The following is an 18,004-nucleotide window of genomic DNA, read 5'->3' on the forward strand; positions in this document are numbered from 1 at the left end:
GGGGCGCGCAAGTAATGGGGTAGTATATGGGGGGGCGCGAGTAATGGATTGCCTAATTTTAGGCTTGGGCTGACCTTTGGTTGACTTTTGGTGTAGGAAGCAAATATGGTGGGTGTAGGAAGCAAGTTTATGCATGGTGCATAAGTTTAGGCTTATGCATCATAACCACGGTATAATGGAAAAATAATTATAATTTCTAGTAATTTTTAATAGGGTTTATTTAAGAGAAAAAAAATAATTTTTTTATAAGGGATTTATAAATAGATACAAAGATAGTAATAGTATATAAACTGAAATGCACTTTTGACCTCTAAATATTGTGATTGTACAATTTTAACCCCCACTTTTTTGAGTGATTTTGGCCTCTTATTCTTTTCCATTTTAAAAATTTGGTTGTCTCCTCTCAATTTCCTCCAAAATTTATTGTTGAGGTAGCATCAATTATTGTGGCACACAACTCATATCTGACATGTTTTTTTTTTAAAAAAACTCATATCTAACTATTTTTCTTTAAAATGTCAAAAACCACCTCGTACACGTGAGTGAATGAAATTCCTAATTCTTCAAAATAAAAATATATGGCATTTTTCATTTTAATTAAATAAAATTTACATTAATTTTGAGATTTGAGTGTTATGTCAATAAATAATATTATCCCGGTGTGAATTTGAGGAAAAATAGAAGGGAAACTACCAAATCACAAAGGAGAAAAATATATAGGGCCAAAATCGTTTAAAATAATGGAAGCCAAAATTATCCGGTTGTTGTTTTTAAGGGATCAAAATTGCAATTAAGTGTAATATACAAAATTAGCTCATTATGCTTAATTATCATATTAAATTGTGTACCATATTCAGATGGTTTAGTTGCTAGGTTATAGAGAGGTTGATAGCTATCAAGGGGGACCAGATTGAGGCCTGGAAGCATTGTTCGCAAGTTGACAGATTTTAAGAAGAGCTTTTGATTAAAATAAACCGCAACATTGTTCATTTCAACTACACACTTGTCGTCATCGGGAGATCCAAAGATATTGATGGATGTTGGGAAGCAACCAATTGCGGTTAATGTCACTACACCAATCCTCCTTGCTCCCAGTGCATATAAATTCTGTCAAGCATTTCAAAATGACCTCGAATGTTAGTTTTAGATTGCATTATGGAGATCAAGCATTATTGACACAATTAGTGCACCAAATTAAAATCCCCCAAATAATGATATTCTAGGGAAATAAGATACTCCCTCCGTTCCAAAATATAAACAAAAACGAGTCAAAGAAACTTGATGTATTTGGTTAAAGATTTGGACCACATATATTCACTTTTGTTGACCAACTTTTACTTATATTTTGAGACGGATGGAGTATGTTAGTTTTAGATTGCATTATCAAATATTTTTTTGTTGATAACTTCTACAATATCAATTTAAAACTTTAATTAAGAGAGGAAAAAATACCTGAATGAAATCGGCATAGTTTTGAACAAGAATGTCTACGAATTGATGAGGAATATAAAACTTGTTAAGACATGGATTTATGTAATAGTTCATCAAAAAATCAACACTCCCAGCACCAACAATATATATACCACCAGATATAATTGATGATGCATTTAATCTCCCAGCAATTCTCATTAATTGTTTTTGGTAATCTTTATAGAATTCCAATTGTTGGCCCAATGTAAGTGTGCCCTACATCCACAATATAAACAATATCATCGGTTACCATTATTGAATCACGATAAATTTGACGAATGTTTCTCTTCCCACCCCCACATTACTTTTCTACCCCAAAACACGCGGAAAATTTCGAAAAATGTTTTTCGAAGTTTTTTTCAAGTGTAAATTTCAGTGAATGGAGTTACGTACGAATAGTTTGGCCGTTGAGTTATGGTAACCAGAAACAGATGAGGCAAAGTTGGCACCATTCAAGATGTTCTTTCCTTTGAAATATAAGCTCAGGTAAGCAGGTTGGTAAGTGCTAAATCCCAAACTTTCAGCTGCAAAAATTAAATTAATTCTTAAAATATTGATCAAATTCAAACCAAACAACACGAAACAAATATCCATAAGTCCCTAAAAAATTTAGATTTTTAATGTTTAGTTCCAATATCTAAGGTTTTTTCTAATCTACTCTTTCATAAATTGAGGGTATATACTATATACCCATCAACCGATGAGAACAAGCTATATGCAACTCCGCATGTGCAAAATTCAAAAGTTTGTTACAAGTTTTTTTTTGGGTATCACATATAAATCCACTCATGTGGCTTGTTCTTATTGGTTGATGGATATATACCCTCAATTTATGAAATGGTAAAGTAGACCTCACCACTTTTTAATCTTACGAATTGCGAACTTTGCTTTTAGCCGCTCTTTAGCGATTAAAGACATATAATTGTAATGCAGAGATTTAAAAGTCGCTGTATAGACTAAAAATAAAATTGAAATATAGAGGCTTAAATTAGTGGTGATTTATTTATGAAGGGAAAGAAAAGTACATGCGAAGTCGACAACAAGCTTTCCATTAGAAAATCTTCCGGTTGGGTAGTGATTTACAAAGTCTTTTCCACAAGGTAAGTGTTCTGGGCCGAGCTTAGAGCTCGAGCGTCAGAGGGTGTCGAACACATATACCATCCGAGCACGTCCTAACGGTCAGATACCCTTGCGTATTGTAACGGCCGTAAACCGGAATGATGAGCATTAACTGCACATCATGGCTCCTTGGCCGTTTTCCGGCAGCCACTTGATGGCCATTAATGCCATCAAGGGCCTTAGCCCAGCGCTGGGGGCTATATATATTCATCTCCACTTCATTTGCAAGGTACGCATTTTTTATAGCTAAGAAAACCTTACACACATACTGACTTGAGCGTCGGAGTGCCTGCAGGTACACAACCCCCCTCCGCTCCAACAGGGGTCTCAAACGCTCTCAACCACCGCAAACGCCGGCAAGGTCGCATCTTTCTGGTCTACACGATCAGTGGCGCCGTCTGTGGGGACGCTAGTTTCCCTGTTTAAACCAAACCAAAAACTAAAACTTCCTTGAAAACACCCTCTTCGCGACCAATGGCTGGCGTCAACAACCATCAAATCCCGGAGCACGTGGCGGAGAACAACGCTCAACCAATGGACTACGCGCCGTACCACCCGCTGGACGGACAATTCGCCTCCGTAACGGAAGATGGCCAGGGAGGGCAAGACGCGCATTACGAGCCCTACAACCCAGAAGAACCGCAGATCCCTGTGGCTACCCCGCCACAGGCGACTCCGGCAGTGGCTATCCCTCCGGGCGTTCCCATGCAAGAAATGATGGCTGCGCTGGTCAATGCAATCAACCGCCAGTCGGACTTACTGCTGCAGCAGAACCAGCGATACGAGCAGCAGAATCAAAGGCTCGAGCAACAAAGCCGTCGCATCGACGCAATTGCTGAGTCGAGGGTCACGGCGCAAGCTCGCCCAGCTCGCCGTTCACCCACACCTGTGAGGAGCAGAACCTACTCCAGGTCTCGCTCACCACCTCGCCACAGAAGCGAAAGGAGGTCGAGCCCAAGGAGAAACGAGGCTATATCTCGAAACTCCACCCCGCCGAGGAGACATTCCCCTAGAAGGGACAACCCTCCTCGCCGCCAAAGGAACCGATCCCCGGAAGAGAGGGACAGTCACCAAGGCCCCCTCTCCCGAAGGATCCGAGAACTTCCCCTACCGGTCGGACTCGAAAAACCACCGGCAATGGATACCTACGATGGCTCGACAGACCCGGACGAGCACATCGAAAATCTTGAAGCTCTCCTCGAGTACAGAAATGTACGAGGCTCTATCAAGTGTAAGCTCTTTCCCACAACTCTGAGGAAAGGCGCTATGGCTTGGTACAAGAGCTTGGCGCCAGGATCCGTGGACTATTGGTCGGACCTGTGCGCCCGCTTCCGGGCTCACTTCACTTCCTCGAGGCGTCACCCAAAAACTGAAGCAACCCTCGAGGCCATTATCCAAGGCGAGAACGAGCCTCTAAGGGCCTACCTCGAACGGTTCAACAAAGCAGCCGTAGAAGTGAAGGTCGAGGAGGGCATGAAGCTGTATCTTCTCGATAGGGGATTACATCCGGACAGCGACTTTGCTAAAGCTGTCGGTATCGAAGAGCCGAAAACGCTGGATGCATTCTTCGAAAAGGCGAAGAAGTACATAACTTACGAGGAGAAACAAAGGGCCAAAGATGTCAGGAGGCCTAAAAGTCAAGAAAAAACCAGGAACCATGAAAAGGACGAAGCTGGAACCTCGCGAAGAGGTAACGAAAAGCAAAGGGAGGAAAGGATTAAAGATTCCAAACCTCCTCGGGGAAAATTCACAACATACACTCCACTGAATGCGTCAAGAGATCGCATTTTCGCCGAAGTCTCCGCTGCGGACTTCAAAAAGGCTGGGATCCACTTCCCAAGACAGCAGCCCATGAAGGCAAATACTGATAGGACGAAATTTTGTCGCTATCATAAAAGCCATGGACACGTCACTGAGGACTGTGTCCACTTAAAAGATGCCATCGAGATTCTGATACAAAAGGGTTATGCCCGAAGATATGTTCAGAATGACGAACAAGCACAACAACAACAACAACAACCAAGGTGGGAGCCTCAAGAGGTCGCAATGGCCATTGATGTTCCCGAGCAGGAAAACAGAGGCATCGTCCCTCAGGCGCTTGCCATCTCAGCGCCTGAAATTCCACTCCCATCCCCGGGGTCAGACGAGGGAGCGCTCCTGAGGCATTTCAACGCCCACCTGAATGGCTCATGGGAAAATTTCCCGAAAGCACTGGTGATAACAGGTGGAGGGCTAAACAAAATCACCCTCGGCTCGGTAAAAAGGAAGTTCGAGGAGCTGGAAAACGTTTGCTCGGTGACTCCCATCACCGTCACCAAACCTGAGGGAGACTCCGACCCGCTGACCTTCTACAAATCAGAAGTTCCTGGGGGCTCACCAAACTATCAGATACCACTGTTGGTGAGGGCTCGCATGGCAAACTTCGACGTCCACCGCATCCTCGTAGATCAGGGGAGCTCGTGCGACGTAATGTACTCGGGGCTATTCAAAACCCTACAGCTGTCGGAGAAGAACTTGGTTCCATATGTAGGACCCGACCTTCAGGGGTTCAATGGGTCGACTACCAAACCTTGGGGATACGTGGACCTCATCGTCACCTTCGGCGAAGAAAAGGCTATGAAATCCGTGAGGACGCAATTCATGGTCGTCGACTGTCCCTCGCTGTACAACTGCATTATCGGCAGAACTACTTTAGCAGAGCTATTTGCTGTATCGTCCACCGTTCACTTGAAGCTGAAATACTACACACTGGACGGCCAGGTCGCCACCATCAACGGCGACATAGCTGCTGCGAGGAGATGCTTCGAGGCCGCGGCGAAGAATCTGAGCACCGTGGCAACCCCCAAGAAAACTGATAAGAAAAATCCGGGGGTAAACACTATTGGAGGTTCCATCGACATCGATGCTCGACTCACAAAAAAGGAGCATCAAGAAGAAAAACAGAAGGACCTCGCCGATGCTGAAAAGAAAATCTACCGCCCCATCCCGGACGGAGATTTCGAACTGGTGCCCTTGGGCGAAGACCCCCTCAAAGGGATCAAGATTGGAACTGGACTCCCCGACTTGGTCAAAAAGCAGCTGATCGCCTGCCTTAAGGACAATGCTGAACTGTTCGCCTGGAGCGCTGCAGAGATGCCTGGTATCGACCCTGAGGTCGCTTGTCACCAGTTGACTTTAGATCCTAGGGCTATTGCCGTTGTTCAGCGGCGTAGGAAGCAGTCTCCCGAAAAAGCGGAGGTTGCCGAAAAAGCTGTAAAAGACCTCCTCGAGGCAAATTTCATTTCGGAAGCTAGGTATACCACCTGGCTATCCAATGTTGTACTTGTTAAGAAATCGAATGGAAAATGGCGCATGTGTGTTGATTATACCGATCTTAATAGGGCTTGCCCTAAAGACGCTTACCCTTTACCTAACATAGACAAATTAGTAGATAATTCTTCAGGATTTAAATTACTATCGTTTATGGACGCGTACTCGGGTTATAATCAAATAAAAATGGCTGAAATCGATAAAAAGAAAACAGCGTTTATGACCGAATCCGGTAATTATTATTACAACGTAATGCCTTTCGGGCTTAAAAACGCAGGCGCCACATACCAAAGGATGATGAACAAAGTCTTCAATAATGAAATCGGTGACATGCTCGAAGTCTACATGGATGATATGATCGTCAAATCCGAAGAGGAAGTCGATCATACAGCCCACCTAAAAAGAGTGTTCGACCAAGCGAGAAAGTATAACATGAGATTCAATCCTGAAAAATGCACGTTCGGCGTAAAAGCTGGGAAATTCCTCGGGTTTTACTTAACCGAAAGAGGAATCGAAGCTAACCCCGATAAATGCAGAGCATTCTTTGAATTCCCTACGCCGGACTCAAAGAAATCAATCCAATCATTAAACGGGATGCTCACAGCCTTATCTCGTTTTGTCGCAAAATCCGCTCAACACGCGCTACCTTTATTCAAATTACTTCGAAAAGAATCCGCATTTGAATGGACAAAGGAATGCGAGGATGCGCTACAACATTTAAAACGAGCACTGTCCGAACCTCCAGTCCTAACACGACCCAACGAAGGGGAAACATTATATCTTTATCTCGCCGTAGCATCGGAGGCCATCAGCGCCGTTCTCATAAGAGAAACCGAGCAAGGGCAAAAACCCGTCTATTTCGTGAGTAAGGCTCTGCAAGGACCAGAACTCCGGTATTTACAGATTGAAAAAACGGCCTTAGCAGTAGTCATGGCCGCGAGGAAACTAAGACACTATTTCTTAGCTCACTCCATCGTTGTCCGAACTGATCAACCAATTAAGCAACTCCTCGCGAGGCCAGATATGACAGGACGAATGCTAAAATGGTCGCTCGAGTTGTCCGAATTCGAAATCTTTTTCGAAAGCAGAAAGGCCTTAAAAGCTCAAGTGCTAGCAGACTTCATAGCCGAAATGACCACGTCATCTACCCCGGATAAAAACAAATGGACCATCTTCGTAGATGGATCCTCAAATCCACAAGGGAGTGGCGCAGGTATCATACTCGAAAGCGGTGAGGGAGTGCTCATAGAAGTTTCACTCGAACTCGCCTTTCCAACCACAAACAATCAAGCCGAATACGAAGCTTTCTTGGCAGGATTAAGGTTGGCTCAGGATATGGAAGCCGAGGAAATTAAGATATTCACGGATTCACAGCTCGTCGCATCACAAATAACCGGGGAATACCAAACAAAAGACGAGCGACTCACGGAATATTTAAACTTGATCAAAGAAAAATTAACCAAATTCAGACAAACCGAAATCAAGCACGTTCCTCGCGAACACAATGCAAGAGCAGATATCTTATCAAAGCTCGCAAGCACTAAGAAAAAGAAAGGTGGAAATCAATCGCTTATTCAGGAAACGCTATCCAAACCAAGCATAGTGAAACCCACCGAGGTATTCCTGATATGCGAGATCGACGCCAACAGCTGGATGACACCCGTGTTCGAGTTTCTGAACACTGGAAACCTCCCACTTGATAAGAAGGAGGCGGCTAAGATAAAAAGGAGAGCCTGCGCATATGTAATCCTAAATGGAAAAATGTACCGCCGAGGATTTTCCATCCCTCTGCTAAGGTGTGTCGAGGAAAGCGAGGTAGCCTCGATCCTCGGCGAGATCCACGAAGGAATAAACGGTCAACACACCGGTGGACGCTCCTTGGCCAGAAAGGCCTTGCGAGCAGGATTCTACTGGCCTACCATGCAAACAGACGCAAAAGAGCATGTCAAAAAATGCGACAAATGCCAACGCCACGGAGATATGCACTTGGCCCCTCCAAACGAGCTAAAGACGCTATCGTCCCCGTGGCCGTTTTCTTGGTGGGGGATGGACCTCTTAGGACCGTTTCCAACGGCAGCAGGACAAAATAAATACTTAATAGTAGCTGTCGACTACTTCACGAAATGGATCGAAGCCGAACCTCTCGCCCACATCACAACATTCAACGTGTTGCGATTCTTCAAACGCAATATACTTGCGAGGTTTGGGATCCCTCAAGTTGTCGTTACAGATAACGGGACTCAATTCACGGACAAGAAAGTGCGAGAATTTATGGCAAAAATAGGAACAACCCAACATTTCACCTCTGTCGAACACCCTCAAACGAACGGCCAAGCCGAAGCTGCAAATAGGGTTATACTACGAGGACTCAAAAGAAGGTTGGATGAAGCAAAGGGAAAATGGACAGAAGAACTACACAGCGTACTCTGGTCTTACCGAACCACTCCACATTCTACAACGGGAGAAACGCCCTTCCGACTGACGTACGGAACAGAGGCCGTAATTCCAGTAGAAACCGGAGCATCCTCCTTCCGAACAGAAGTACCCCTCGAAGGGGAAGACAACCACGAAATGCTCAGAGAGGAGCTCGACCTCTTGGAAGAACTCCGAGACGGCGCAGCCCTCCGAGAAGCTACTTTGAAACAAAAAATAGCAAAACGGCATGACAAAAAGGTCATCAAGCGAGAATTTGACGTTGGGACACTAGTACTCCGACGCAACCAAAAAGATTCTCGTAAAGGTAAACTCGCGGCAAATTGGGAGGGACCTTATCGTGTTCGAGCCAAAACCGAAAACGGTGCCTATTATTTGGAATATCTTTACGGAAAAGAAGTTCCTCGACCTTGGAATGCCGAAAAGCTCAAACAATACTACAGTTGAGGGGAACTCAAAGTCACCCCTCGACGAAGGCTGTGTCTTCGCCCATGAGAAGCACGCCTATACAACGGAGGAGTGCTTAGGTACGGGCATGAATCTTAAAACATAAAACAAAGTCGAGACGTTTTTGAGCTCGATGATGTTGGCGAGGAAAGCTCTAGACCACGGAGCACCATCGTCATAGTACACGCCCCGGTAGAACCCCAGCTCGCGATGGGATGTTCACACCCCGAGGAGGAAAGCTTAACAACAGCCCCTCTCCTCGTTGTTAGTTTGGATTAACATCTCCAAACACTTAGAATGGTTCCCCGCACCTTCTAAGCCCGGCATCAAGCGGTACCAGCTACCGCAACGATGACCACCATCCATGCATACACTAGCGCGAAGAAACGAATAGTTCGGCGTATAGAATGTTTGGAAAATTATCAAGTTAAAAACCTCAAAGCTAGTCGAGCGCAAATAAGAAGACAGCAAACGTTCAGGTCGTTGTAATGAAAAAACAATCAAAGCATAAGCTCAAAAGCGTCGAGCATACGAACGATCGATTCGACATTCAGAGGAAATTAAAAGCATCGCCATACAAACCCTAAATCTAGATATGAGATAAAGGCGGAAAGGCAGGAAATAAATTAAAAATACTGATATTTAAAGACCCCGGAGGGCCATAATTGTCGGTTACATCAGAAGAGCAAACGCCCGGACAAAATAAAGAAAGAAAAACAAATTTACACTTCATCATCATCAGGAGTAACAATAGCTCCATCCCGCACCTCCTTCTCTTCATCTAAACCCTCCTCGATCAAACCCGGGTTGAGAATCCTGAGCTGAGCCACCGCGTTGCTGAAACTAAAAGCTGCAGCAGCCACCATGTTGGACTCAAGCTCCTGGATCTTGGCGATCAGATCAGCACGAGAGGAGGAGGCATACTCCCCTTGAGGATCGAGCTCCTTCTCCCGATCTTCAACAACCCCAGTGACTTGGAGCCTCTCCAACTTCCCTGTCAGCTCGCCAATCATAGCCTTCTGCTCCTCAACCTTCTGCACAGCACTGTCCCTCTCCTCCGAAACCGTCTTGAGCCTATCCTCCGCTTCCTTAAGGTTGGCCGAGAGGGTCTTGCGCTCTTCCCTGAACACCTCGCAGGAGGCCTCGGATTCTGCCAACCTCCGCTGCAACAAAGGCAACTCCTTGCGAGCTTCATTCCTTTCCTCAAAATACTTGCACTCCCGACCATTCAAAAAGGTTGCCACCTCGACTAATTTGAGCAGAGCCATGGATTGGGCGGCAATTTCAGTCCGGAGAGCTTCGGGACCCATATCCGAGAGGATGGCCTCATCCGCTGGATCAATCTTCACTTTGGTCTCTCCGGTCAGCAGTCTATCATGAGCATAGATTGGAGGAAGGACGAAATCTTCGGCAGGCACACCAGCAGACAACCTGTGAGGTCCGCGGCGAGGAGGATCATCCTGGCCAGAAAGATCCACTACCTCAAGCTCTTGACGAGAAGAGGTTTCCTCCTCCAATCGGATCCTTTTCGAGCGATCCATGTTAGAGGCTGTGGGAGAGTGAGGGGCAGAAGAAGTTGTAGCAGCACTGCTCGCCTCCCTCTTGTTCTTAGCAGCACGAGCTTTGCGGAGAGCGGCAGATCCACTGGTCATTGTACCTACACAAACCAGAGCAAGTCAGCAAAACGAAAGGCGAGCAAATAAAAGAAGCGAAAACAGTTGGTAAGAAATAAATAAAAGAAAGCCACGAGCATACTCCAAAAAACGGTCAATTCCTCCGAGGTGTCGCAAGCGAGCAACTCTTTCGTAGCGATCACCTTCGGGCAGGTCAACCTTCGACCATCTTCCCCAAGCAAAGGCTCGCCATTCGAGTCACTCAGAAGGAACGAAGGCAAGCCCTCCACAAACTCTAATAATTTTTTATAGTCAGCTCTCTCCTCAGCTGACAACGCTCCCAGCGTAAACACGAATTCTTTGGTCGGCATGGAATAATGATCCCTGCGCCAATAGAAAGGAAATCTGGCAAAATCCTCCTCAATAGGGAGCCCCTGCTCGTCAAGCACTTCCTGTCCCAGCTCATCGATTCGATGCCCCCTACGAACGAAATTGTTCCAACCTTTCGTCGTTATTGGCCTAACTCCATAAAAAACGGACTTAAACCCCCGAACCGACTCGTCAAACATATCAAAGAGGCGTTTCCGTTGCCTCAAAGAAACCCATCCATGCTTGGTATCCGGTACCGGGGCTCCCTTCACGAGCTTCCCTTTCGCCTGTTCCCCCCGAGGACAGCTCCGTTGAAGGCCAAAATGGTAGAAAAATAAAGGCAAGGTAGGGCCCAAACCCAAATACTCGGCAGTTTTTTCAAAAGCCTTGATAAAGGCCAGTGAGTTCGGGTGAAGTTGAGAAGGAGCCAACCGAAGATGACGAAAAATGGACACCTCCAGATCTGTGAAGGGCAGCCGAATTCCCAGATGCTTGAAGGCAATCTCGTACATGGGAATCGTTCCCCAAGCCCAATTGCTGCAGATCCTATGACGAGCAGTAGGAATCCGCACTTCAAAATCCTCGGTAGGAGGAGTCTGTATATCCGTGCACATTGTCTCTGGGATGTCACTCTCGCAATTCTGATAAACCGACTCTGTCTCTCTGGGTTCATCCGCCACCCACGAAAGGTCGGCTCGGATACGGATTGACGAGGACGGTTGTTGATCTATAAACGAGACTTGACTTTGAGATCCCTCAGCCATCTAAGAAAAACCTGAAAAAGCAGAAGGAAAAGTGAATTCGACATTCAAATCCACCCTTCCACCGCCAAATCAAGTGAAAGGGCGAGGATCTCAATAAAAGCCTACGCGGAAACGGAAAGGGATAAAATAATCTCTCCGGACGCTAAGTTCATACAAACAACCGAGCACGAAACGCATGTGGTGCTCGACACTGTTCTAAGCCAAAACCCAACCGTCAGTTGGTAAAAATAGCGATTTCTCGCCGGAAAACCGCGAAAAACCCCTCTTTTGGGGGGAAAAGGGTGCTAATCACCACCTACAACCATCAAAAAGACTACCCAGACTACACAGGAAACATACTACAGCCCTACACCGCGTGAACTACCTACAACAATCCAAAGTAAAATCCAAACAAAATCTTCAAAGATTAAAAGGATAAAACACTTACTTGTTGATCAAATGAAGATAGGAGTAAGGAGTTTGTAGTAGAAAACCACCAGAGAAAGCTTGAACCGGAAAGGCAAAATGATAGAGAAAGTAAGTGAGAAACTGTAAAGTTTCAAACGAAAAAACCTCCCTCCTATATATAGGCGAACGGTCCCGCATAGGTAAAATCACGCCACTCCCATCTGGACCGTCAGATCGATCCAACAGTCCAGATCAATTACGATCAAGTGACCCAGATTTAGTCTCAGGAGAAACGAAAAGGCGCGAAAATCCAACGGTTCAGGCCGACCTCGAGATTCAAATCTCAGTTATAGACACTCAAGTGCTATGTAAATAGTCTTTACACGTGGCGAGAGGAAACGAAGCGACTCGTCCTTTCAAGTCACATCCGTCTGCTCGCGCAAATCTCGCGAAATCCAAGACACCACATCCCGAGAAAATTGCGACCAAATAAGGAAACGCAAGATCCTCGGAATCCTTCCCCTTATTTCTTTGCTAAAAATACGGGGAAAGCCGCAGCAATCGAATAAGAACACCGCGCTCCTCGACAAATTCGTAAAATCGAAAACATGCTCGAACAAGGAGTATAATTTTTCGATCGAAAGTCCGCTCGGAATGGTTCGGAAAATTCGCGACATTATTAAATTAAGAGCATACATAAAGCATGAATGCAAATAAACTATGCTCGGAAAATTTAAAGGAGAATTGTTTTATTAATAATAGTCCATTACAAAGGGAAGAGGATTACAAGGGGAACCGAGCACCTAATCCTCGTGCTCGGAACCTGAGCTAATTGCGGAATCCGAATCAGTCCACAGCACCTCCTCTGGCCATATCTTAGCCTCTTTCCCAACCTGGGACCCTCCTTCACTAGAGGCAAGGCCGGGAGGATAGAGGTGGGGAGATTGACGAGCCCTCAGGAACTCCTCGATTGCCCCAATGAAATCCGCCGATTCGTCGGAACTTGAGGTATCAGAAGTATCCGAGGAAGGGAACATCACCTTAGCTTCTTTCCCCTTTTGAGAACGAGCCGGCGCAGGCTTAGGAACCTCCGCTCTCTTTTTTCCTCTTCGAGACTCAGAACCATCAGCAACAACCTTCTTGGAATCCCAATTATCCATCGCTAGCCTTCAAACTCAGGATATGGGAAGCCAAAGGATAAGCAAGTATTTATAGCAAAGCTTGCCGCCCAAAGGACCAGTCACCACACCTGACATCCCATAAATGCGAGAGGCGGCTGCAGAAACCTAGGATTGACCACTTGGAATAAACGATTTTCCCTTTCCAAAGCTTGACTTTGACCACAGGGACACTGCGAAAATTCAGCTGCCCAGCTCGGATCTGTTACGTTCGGTAAATCGAGATGAATCGATAAAGCTTCAAGTCATTACCCTCGCCTACGAGCATAACGACTTGGGGGGCTCCTGTTCTGGGCCGAGCTTAGAGCTCGAGCGTCAGAGGGTGTCGAACACATATACCATCCGAGCACGTCCTAACGGTCAGATACCCTTGCGTATTGTAACGGCCGTAAACCGGAATGATGAGCATTAACTGCACATCATGGCTCCTTGGCCGTTTTCCGGCAGCCACTTGATGGCCATTAATGCCATCAAGGGCCTTAGCCCAGCGCTGGGGGCTATATATATGCATCTCCACTTCATTTGCAAGGTACGCATTTTTTATAGCTAAGAAAACCTTACACACATACTGACTTGAGCGTCGGAGTGCCTGCAGGTACACAACCCCCCTCCGCTCCAACAGGGGTCTCAAACGCTCTCAACCACCGCAAACGCCGGCAAGGTCGCATCTTTCTGGTCTACACGATCAGTAAGAAATTGGGTCTAATAATAGCATGGCCGGTTTTGGGCCAGGGCAAGCAGGGTCCGAGCCCAGGGCCTTCAAAAAATTGGGGTCTCAAAATTTTTTTATCAGCCCAACAAATCGTAGTATTGGTTATATAGATTTCCGGAGACAATATTACAAGAGAAATCCAATGGCTCCTTGGTGCGCGGATTGTTGCTAAGTTTCTAGGATGATGGGGTCCGTGTTTGATACCCTCTGTAGTGTTTTTGTTTACTTTTTAGCATAATATGCCTATTTGTTTACAGCGAATGAATTGATTCACAAACGTCCCGAACAGATACGTGTCACGCATTTATAGGTTGCTGAAAATTGCATGTGGTTGTGGTGCGGAAATCAAAGGGGCATGTGGATTGGTTGACCAATGGCATTGATTCGCATTTTTTTACGACTAGTTTTTTTCGCATTAAAGAGCATTTCCTTTGTTTTATGGGTCTTGTTAACATGTGCCCTTAAGTCACATGTTAAGATATACTAAAATAGAAATTCAACATTTAATGATACAAGAAATTTAATGCTTCAAAAGTTAAAATGCACAAATTAGCATTTAATAATTTCTATTTTTGCTTCCTTAACATGTGCCTTAAGGGCACAAGTTAACATTCTCCTTGTTGTATAATCGTTTTCTAATGGATATTATAATAATTTCATTTATTAATTATACCCATACTCTGTAGTTTTTTTGTTTACTTTTTAGCATAATATGCCTATTTGTTTTATAATTGTTTCCTAATGGATATTATAATAATTTCATTTATTAATTATCTTTCAATTTTTTATTTATCGGTTCAATTTTAACGTTGCGAAATATGACTTTTTTTTATGTTAGTTACATAGATAAATAATTTTTTTTTTAACATCAAAAGTTTTATTGCAAATCCTCAAAAATGGCATAAGAAATACCAATTTTGATGTTGCTAATATTATTTACAATTCATATAAATGATGTTTTTTTTATTTAAAAAAAATGTATTTATTATTAGGGGTCCATTTTTATTATTTGTCATGAGCCTCCAAAATCTCGGAGCCGGCCCTGAATAATAGTAGGTAAATTGTTATTGTTGCCAACATCAAGAACAGAATCTCCAAAGAAAAACAATGCAGGCACTAGAGGTTTTCCATTAATGGAAACAAATAGAAGAACAAGAAAATAAGTTGAGAAAGCAATTAAATAACCCATATTTTCAATATATGTATATGTACTCTTTTCTTTAGCAAATGAAAATAAGTTGAGAAGGTATGCAAATACACCCAAAGGTACGTCATATATATATAGCAATCCATTTTACTAAAATTTGTTTGCAATTTTTTTTTTATAAAACATTAGCGTGCATAGGCATCACATGATAATTATGACATCCAAACTATTTTGGCACCCATAATCATCACCTATCATTTGCAGCACCCTAATAAATTTATTAAAAAGAAAGAAAAAAAGACAAACTTGGGGGACTAGACCAAAACCCAAGGAAACAATAATACAAGGAACCTGCCACTACCTCATTAAAAACTTTTTCTGGAAAACCCCAAGGGATAAAACCAAGGATAGGGAAAAAGAGTGCAGTGGATTTAATGAAATCTAAAAGACGGAAGACCCATTAAATTACTAATATAATCTCCTTGAACACTCGGCGGAACATTGTCCCGCCAGTAAAAACCATTAACATTAATGCCTAAAGCAGCCATTCTATCTGCACAACAGTTCCCTTCACGATAAATGTGAGTCGCTCTAAAATGCATGGTTTTAGTCAACGTCAAGCAATTGAACCATCTATTACGAAGCTTCCAAGGGACAATGTGGGCGGACTTAAAAGCTAAATTAACCAATTGTGAATCGGATTCAATCCAAAGATTGTTCCACCCTTTTGAATGAACGATCTCAATAGCACTCATAACACCTATAAGTTCAGCATGAAGGGCGTAAGAGTTTCCAATATTAATAGAAAACCCTCCAAGAAAAGTAGCAGTATAGTCTCTAAAAATACCCCCACAAGAAGCAAGACCGGGGCTACCCAACGCTGAACCATCTGTGTTGCATTTAACCCAATTATTTTTTTAAATACATTCATTTCTTTCAACCATTTTTTTTAACAGATGTTATTTTCAACAACGATGAATCAATTTTAAGACAATTCATTCATAAATTCACTAGAGAAAAAGAAAAGACAAAAATTTACTGTTTTACAAGTTTTGTAATGGGTGCCTTGTTAAATCAATTTCTTTTCATTACTCCTTTTCGATTACTATTATAAGCAAAAAATTATTTTATAAGTTTATTAAAAAAATAATGTATCTGATCAATAATAGACATGATACATTATTTTTTCAATGGACCTAAAAAATTGTTTTTTGTTAATAATAGTGACCGGATGAAATATTTTACAAGTTAAGTCAGGGGTGGCAAAGCGGGCAAGCCCGCCCCGTTTAGGCTCGGCCCGCTTAAGCCCATCTAAAAGCGGAATGAGACGAGCCGATCCAACTTAGGCGGCCGAGTCTAAAATCACAGCCCGTCCCGACCAGTTGTATGAATGAACAGAAAAAAAACCTAAATTCACTTTAATTAATTGTTGTATTTTATTGAGTTGGATCATCTTACTACTAATTTATTTTTTTATGTAACTTGTGGGTCAGTCCGCCCCGTGCTTGCCCCGCTTTTCAAGCGAGTTCGGCGGGGCAAACCAACTAAAGGGGTGGAGCTCAAACCGCTTCGTGTATCTAAGCAAATTCTTGAATATTTATGTCTTTTTTTAAAACTTGTAAAACAATAAATTTTGATGTCTTTTTTTTTGTCCAATGAATTTATGAATTGTCTTTTTTTATTGGGTCATTTCTGTGTCGGCAGTCGACAAGACCCAATTCGGCCTAATTTGCTTGACGGGGCTAGGTGCGTAGGTACTCCAGTTCATGTTTACAGTAGTAGTCGCTGGTGTTGTTGTTAATTCATGTGCTCGTGGGGCTCTCCCCCGTCGAGTGAACATCCCTCGATTTGGATTTTGATTGGTTCTTGGTTTCTTTAACAAGATTTGATTCGTCAGAAGTTGATAAAGAGGTCTCACTTTGCTGGGTCTATCTCAATATTTGTATCATTCCTTGAATTCAATTTGTTTAGCTTGAAAAAGCCATAGAGTAATGTGTGAAAATATATGAACTTTTATGCAACCGCCCAATAGCGTTCTCCACTACAACAGATTAAAAGCGTTCTCATAATGTTTGACTGAAAAATGCGATCTCTTGTAATTCTTCTGCACAAAAAAAGAAGAAAAGAAAACACTATTCTCTTAATTATTTAGCCTCCGTTATCGGACTACTCGAAATCTCGAATTAAGTTTCAAATGTCCAGTTTTCAAACGTGGTGTTCTTTTAAGTTGATCAAATGTTTTTTGTTAAGTTGATCAAACATTGGGATGAAGTGGTTAATAAGCTACTCTGATTAACCATATTTCATAGCTGCCTTGTTAGCATCATTGTCCAAATCAATAATCTATAATTTCACCTGTCTGTATTTCGATGGGAATTTTGACGGCAAAACAGGACCAAGAACAGTACTACCAAGAGTTAAAAATGCAACTATCGTACTTTCCTTTGCCATGACATGACAACATAAATTAAAATTTGGCATTCTCTCTAAACTCATCAGCAGTAGCAAACTTGAATGGAGCTCGTATATATACCTAATGTCGATGTATTTTAGACAGGCTACGTACGCAAATAACATTTTATTATGTTTACAAAGAGAAAGTAACATATCTAATCGTTGCAATTAATAATATTACAAAAAATATTCAAACCTAAAAGGAGGACAAAGAAAAGTAGAAAAAGAATTTCAAATATTGGCAATATTAGCAACATCAGTAAATGAAAACCTAAAAGATTTAAAAGGCTTGGTTAGATTCTTTCGAAACTTCAAAGTAGTTTCTTTGTTGAGGCAAAAGGAGGTGTTGCTTTGTGTCTTATCAACCTAATTCAGTGTTGCCAATGGGCGATGGCGGAATATGGAGGAAGGACAAATTTCCGTCATATAAAGATGCCATCGCGGCCTATGGTGCTTCCATGGCAGGCATTCTTTCATATATATATTGTCTATGGTGGTTGTCAAAACTCAAAAACTCCGCCGCACCATCCCACCATGGCCACCATTTAACAACACTATCCTAACCTACGCACATTTATCATAATCACACGTGAAAGGTTTAT

At 43.2% G+C, this 18,004-nt stretch overlaps 1 protein-coding gene across 1 annotated transcript; it reads right to left on the reverse strand.

Annotated features, from left to right (window-relative positions):
- Nucleotides 1-753: 753 nt before the first annotated feature.
- On the reverse strand, nucleotides 754-14,990 carry LOC123922182 (GDSL esterase/lipase At5g22810-like). The gene is made up of 5 exons (XM_045974926.1): nucleotides 14,843-14,990; nucleotides 2,496-2,579; nucleotides 1,864-1,994; nucleotides 1,453-1,686; nucleotides 754-1,107 (listed from the first exon to the last, which is right to left on the reverse strand). The coding sequence occupies exons 1-5, from the start codon at nucleotides 14,988-14,990 to the stop codon at nucleotides 754-756; spliced, it is 951 nt and encodes a 316-aa protein (XP_045830882.1).
- Between the last annotated feature and the right edge of the window lie 3,014 nt (nucleotides 14,991-18,004).

The sequence above is a fragment of the Trifolium pratense genome, linkage group LG4 (genome assembly GCF_020283565.1).
Source record: "Trifolium pratense cultivar HEN17-A07 linkage group LG4, ARS_RC_1.1, whole genome shotgun sequence".
In the NCBI taxonomy this organism is placed as follows: Eukaryota; Viridiplantae; Streptophyta; class Magnoliopsida; order Fabales; family Fabaceae; genus Trifolium; species Trifolium pratense.